The 4,935-nt window shown below is 39.8% G+C and overlaps 1 protein-coding gene across 1 annotated transcript in view; it reads left to right on the top strand.

Moving 5' to 3' along the window:
• The window catches only part of LOC102851071 (leukotriene-B(4) omega-hydroxylase 1-like), a 46,645-nt gene that overhangs the window by 15,806 nt on the left and 25,904 nt on the right, over positions 1-4,935 (top strand). The window contains exons 5-6 of the mRNA XM_006898298.1: positions 3,469-3,590; positions 4,338-4,608. Coding sequence (XP_006898360.1) covers positions 3,469-3,590; positions 4,338-4,608 — 393 coding nt within the window. The remainder of the gene's footprint in view (positions 1-3,468; positions 3,591-4,337; positions 4,609-4,935) is intronic.

Raw genomic sequence — 4,935 nt, 5'->3', positions numbered from 1 at the left:
GGACTTCTGGTAGTTCTCTGCTGATGTGCTGTTCCAGTCGTTTTTGGATAATCTTCAGTAAAATCTTGCTTGTATGTGAAATCAGTGAGATTGTTTTTCGTGTTGATATGCTTGCTGTTGTTATTAGGTGTTGTTGAATTGTGTATGCCCTATAGTGATCCTATGAAAAGCCAACTTGAACCTGTCCTATCCTGTATCATCCTCATTTCTCTAACACACTAGAGCCCATTGATGAGGTCACCGTGTCAATACATCTCTTTGAGAATCTTTCTTTCATTTGCTGACCTGCCATTTTTCCAAGCATGATGTCCCATTCCAAGGAACAGCCTCACCTAGGTACATGAACAAAGTATTAAATACAAAGCTTTACCATCTTTTTTCCACAAAGAACACTCTGCCTGCACCTTCCCCAAGACATAATCCATTGGAGTATTCAGTGCTCTTCTCCAGCACCACAACTCAAAGGCATCAATTCTTCTTCTGTTATCATTACTTATTGTTCAGCTCTCTGATACATAGCATGTAATTGAGAAGAGGACAGCCTGAATCAGGCATATCTTAGTCTTCAAACTGACATTGCTCTTCAGCATTTTGGAGAGGTTCTTATCTGTGGACTTGTCCAGTGCAATATGTCCCCTGATTTCCTGGGTGCTGTTCTCTAATTAAGGACTTGCATGAATGGCTTGATGAGGGTTCAACTGTCTCTCACTTCCAGTGAGTATTGATTGTGGATCCAAGCAAGATGAAACCATTGATAACTTCAATTTTTATTCCATCAATAATGATATTGTCTTTTGGCCCAGTGATAACAATCTTTATTTTCTTGATAAAAAGATGAAATCCATACCAAAGACTTCAGTCCTTTATCTTCTGCAGCAAGCATTTTATATCCTCTTCATTCTCAGCAAGCAAAATTGTGTTATCTACATAACACAGGCTGTTAACGAGTTTTCCACCAATCCTGATACCACATTGTTCTACATAAAACCCAGATTTCTGAGTCATTTGCTCAGCATACAGATAGACCAGACACACACCTTTCTTGATGTTATACTATGCATTATTCTCTTGTTCTGTTCTAACAACAGATATTTGGTCTATGTATAAGTTTCTCATAAGCACAATTAAGTGTTCTGGAATTTCTGTTCTCAATGTTATGTTTGTTATGTCCATACAATCCTATGGTGTTACACAGTCAAAGAAATACAAACAGATCTTCTGGTATTCTCTACTTTCAGCTAGGATCCATCTGACATCAGCAACAATATCTCGGGTGCCATGGTCTCTTCTATACCCAGTTTGAACTTCTGGCAATTCTCTATCAATGTACTGTTTTAGGAGTTTTTTGTGATCTTCAGCAATATTTTGGTTGAATAGAGTTTCGCCTCCTCTTTGCAAATTTGGATGCCTCTTATTTCCTTTTCTTGCCTTATTGCTCTGGTCAGGACTTTCAACATCATATTGAGTTGCTGGGTTTTTGTTGCTAGGTGCTGTCATGGCCAATTGAACTCATAGAGACTCTGAACAGCAGATCTGAATCTTGTCCTATCCTATTCTATCTTCACCATCTGTGGTACACTTGAGCCAATTGCTGCAGTCATCACCTCATTGAGGCTCTTACTCTCTTTAGCGGACTTTCCACTTTTCCAAGCATGATATTGTTTTCTAAGAATAGCTTATCTTAGCAAAATGTTCTGTCCAAGGTATGAGAGATGAAGCTTTATCATCTTTGCCTCCAAGGAGCACTTTGGCTGCACCTTTCCAAAGACACACCTGATTGTTCTTTTGCCAATCGATGTGATGTTCAATACTCTCCTCCAACACCACATCTCAAAGGCATCAAGATTTCTTTTGTCATTCTTATTCATTGTTCAGCTCTCAGATGCATAGCAAGTGATTAAAAAGGCCATGGCTTGAATCAGGCATACCTTAGTCTTCAAACTGACATCATTGCTCTTCAGTATTTTGGAGATATCTCTGATAGTGGCTTTGCCCAAAGCAATACATCTCCTTATATCCTGACTCCTGGTATCAAAGGTGTTGATTATGGATCCAAGTAAGATGAAATAATTGTTAATTTCAATTTATTCTCTATCTATTGTGATGCGGCCTACTGGCTCAGTGGTAAGGACTCTGCTTTCTTAATGTTCATGTAATCCGTACTGGAGGTTGCAGTCTTTATCTTCTGCTCAAGCACTTCAGCTCTTCCTCACTTTCAGCAAGCAAGGTTGAGTTATCTGCATGTTGTTGTTGTTGTTATGTACGGTCTAGTTACTGGTGACTCTTAGCAACCCTATCTACAATAGCCCTATACCCTACTCTATCCTGTGCCAATGAGTCTTCTCCTGATGCCACATTTACTTCATCAATTCCGGCTTCACTAATTATTTGTTCTGAATACACATTAAATGGGTGAGGAGAAAGGATACAATCCTGATTTTTTCTGGTTTCAAATCATGTAGTGTTTCCTTGCTCTGTTCAGACAATAACTTTGTGGTCTAGGTATAGATTTTGTGTGAGCAAAATTAAATGTTTTGGAATTCCCATTCTTCTCAACAACAGCCATAGTTTGTTGTGATCCACCAAAACCAAATACCTTTGCATAGTCAATAAAACAAAGATAGACATTATTCTGTTATTCTCTACTTTAAGCCAGGATCCATCTGATATCAGCAATGCTATCCTTGGTGTCATGGCCTCTTCTAAACCCAGCTTGAACTTCTGGTATTTCTCTGTTAGTACTGCTTCAGCCATTTTTGGATAATCTCCAGCAATATTTTACTTGCATGTGATATTAATTATACTGCTTGATAATGTCTACATTAGGAATGGGAATAAGTAATAGTGTTTGATTTGGGTATTATTGTCTGGTTCCCATGTACAATAAGAATGCCTTTAAACTAACTCCTTTGAGGATAAGGTTAGTTATGGGTTTGGCATATATGATCTTAACTGTGTTAAGGAAATTCTTTGTTACTATTGTGTCGAGCTTTCTTATCAGAAAAGGGTGTTGTATTTTATAAAAACTTTTACTGCATCAATTGACATGATCATGTGCTTCTTATCTTCTGATTTATTGGTGTGGTGAATCACCTTGGTTGTTTTTCTCATGTTGAAAGATCCTTGCATGCCTGTTGTATATCCTACTTGATCATGATCTTAATTTTTAGTGAACATTTAATAGTTGGAAGATCAAGAGCAAGGATAATGACTTGTCAGGGCACATAGAACATAAGAGGCAGAGCTGGTACTTGAACCCAAATCTCCTGACTCCAAACAATAGGATGTTCTCATCTTAATAATAACAATTTTCACTTTCATGCAAGCCTGATCTAATCTGGGGATGAGTGCTTGGTGGAGCTCATGGAGTTTGGTTTCTGGGTGGAGTTCATCTTGGTGATTGAAGCAGCAGAAGTGGTCTCAGAGGAAACATTTCTCAGGTCCATCTGTGTTTCCTTCTCTGACCAGGCAAAGTGGCAGAACCTGATTTCTGAAGGCAGTGCCCGTCTGGACATGTTTGAGCACCTCAGTCTGATGACCTTGGACAGTCTGCAGAAATGTGTTTTCAGCTTGGACAGTCATTGCCAGGAGTGAGTCTTATGCCTGGGTCTGGGAACCTGGATCATTAACAAAGAATAAATGATCAGAGATGAAAAAAGAAAGCCTTTCTTGAGATGTGTCAGATAGAACGCTGACTGATGCAGGTAGGCCGAAATATTTCAGTAAAGGCAAAAAAAATTAGGATGCTCATATCGTGGATAAGAGACAGTGAACTAATTACGTTGGAAATTAAGGGGAAGTACTAGACAGGATCTACACCTTAAGGACACTAAAAACCTAGGCAAAGAGGCATAGACTTTATCGTGGAAAGTTCCCGGAGTCACTGAAGGTATTTCAGCAGATGAAGGACATGTTCTTAACTGAGCTTTTGAAATCTGTTTTTCTAGGAACCTGAATGTTGTGTAGATACTGGATAGTATTAATATTCAGCAGAAGGAGACAGGTAGAAGGTGGGTCCATGGGACAATTGGGAGAGGAGGAAACATGAGCCATGTTGACAGGTTGGGAATGAAAAAGGTGAGTGAGTATGAGGCACATGACACTCAGACTTCCCTGTGTCCTGCAGTATGGAGATCACTCTAGTGGATGGATATATGCAGAACTAAGAAAGCTTGAAGAGTCTTTTCTGCTGGTTTATCCCCATCAGGCATCTATGGGCCTCCCTCTCCTGAATGCACAGTTTCCTAATGGGAGATAAGACTGGATTCTAGGTAGTAGGTATACCATGCACTTTAGGTCTATGAAGTTTGAGTATTTCTTCTTGTTTCATCCTTCAGGAAGCCCAGTGAATATATTGCTGCCATCTTGGAACTCAGTGCCCTAATATCAAACCGGCAACAGCAGATCCTCATGCAGTGGGACTTCCTGTATCATCTCACTCCTGATGGGAAGCGCTTCAGAAAGGCTTGCCGCCTGGTACATGACTTCACAGATGCAGCTATCCGGGAACGGCGGCACACCCTCTCAAAACAGGGTATTGATGACTTCCTCAAGGCCAAAGCCAAGACCAAGACTTTGGACTTCATTGATGTGCTCTTGCTAAGCAAGGTGAGTACCTGACTGTAGGTTTTTATGTGACAAAAAAAAGTGGTCAAGACTTTAGTATCTTTTGTTTTTGAAGAAATTTTATCCCATGTTTAGTTCTTTTTCCTGCCTTTAGTGTTTAAATTTTAAAATTTTTTAATTGGTATTTTAATTGGCAGCATCAGGATGGATGGTGAGGAGATTGAGATTGTACACAGCTTTAGTTTGCTTGGCTCCATAGTCAACAGTCTTGACACCAGCAGCCAGGAAATTAAAAGGCGCATTGCCATGGGAAAGTCTGCTGTTAGGGACCTCTCTAAAGTGCTGAAGAGCAGTGGTGTCTCTCTGGAG

The sequence above is a fragment of the Elephantulus edwardii genome, unplaced genomic scaffold (assembly GCF_000299155.1).
Source record: "Elephantulus edwardii isolate Elephantulus edwardi_28Jun2011 unplaced genomic scaffold, EleEdw1.0 scaffold00226, whole genome shotgun sequence".
Lineage (NCBI taxonomy): Eukaryota > Metazoa > Chordata > Mammalia > Macroscelidea > Macroscelididae > Elephantulus > Elephantulus edwardii.
This window is presented reverse-complemented; position numbering and strand designations above follow the sequence as displayed.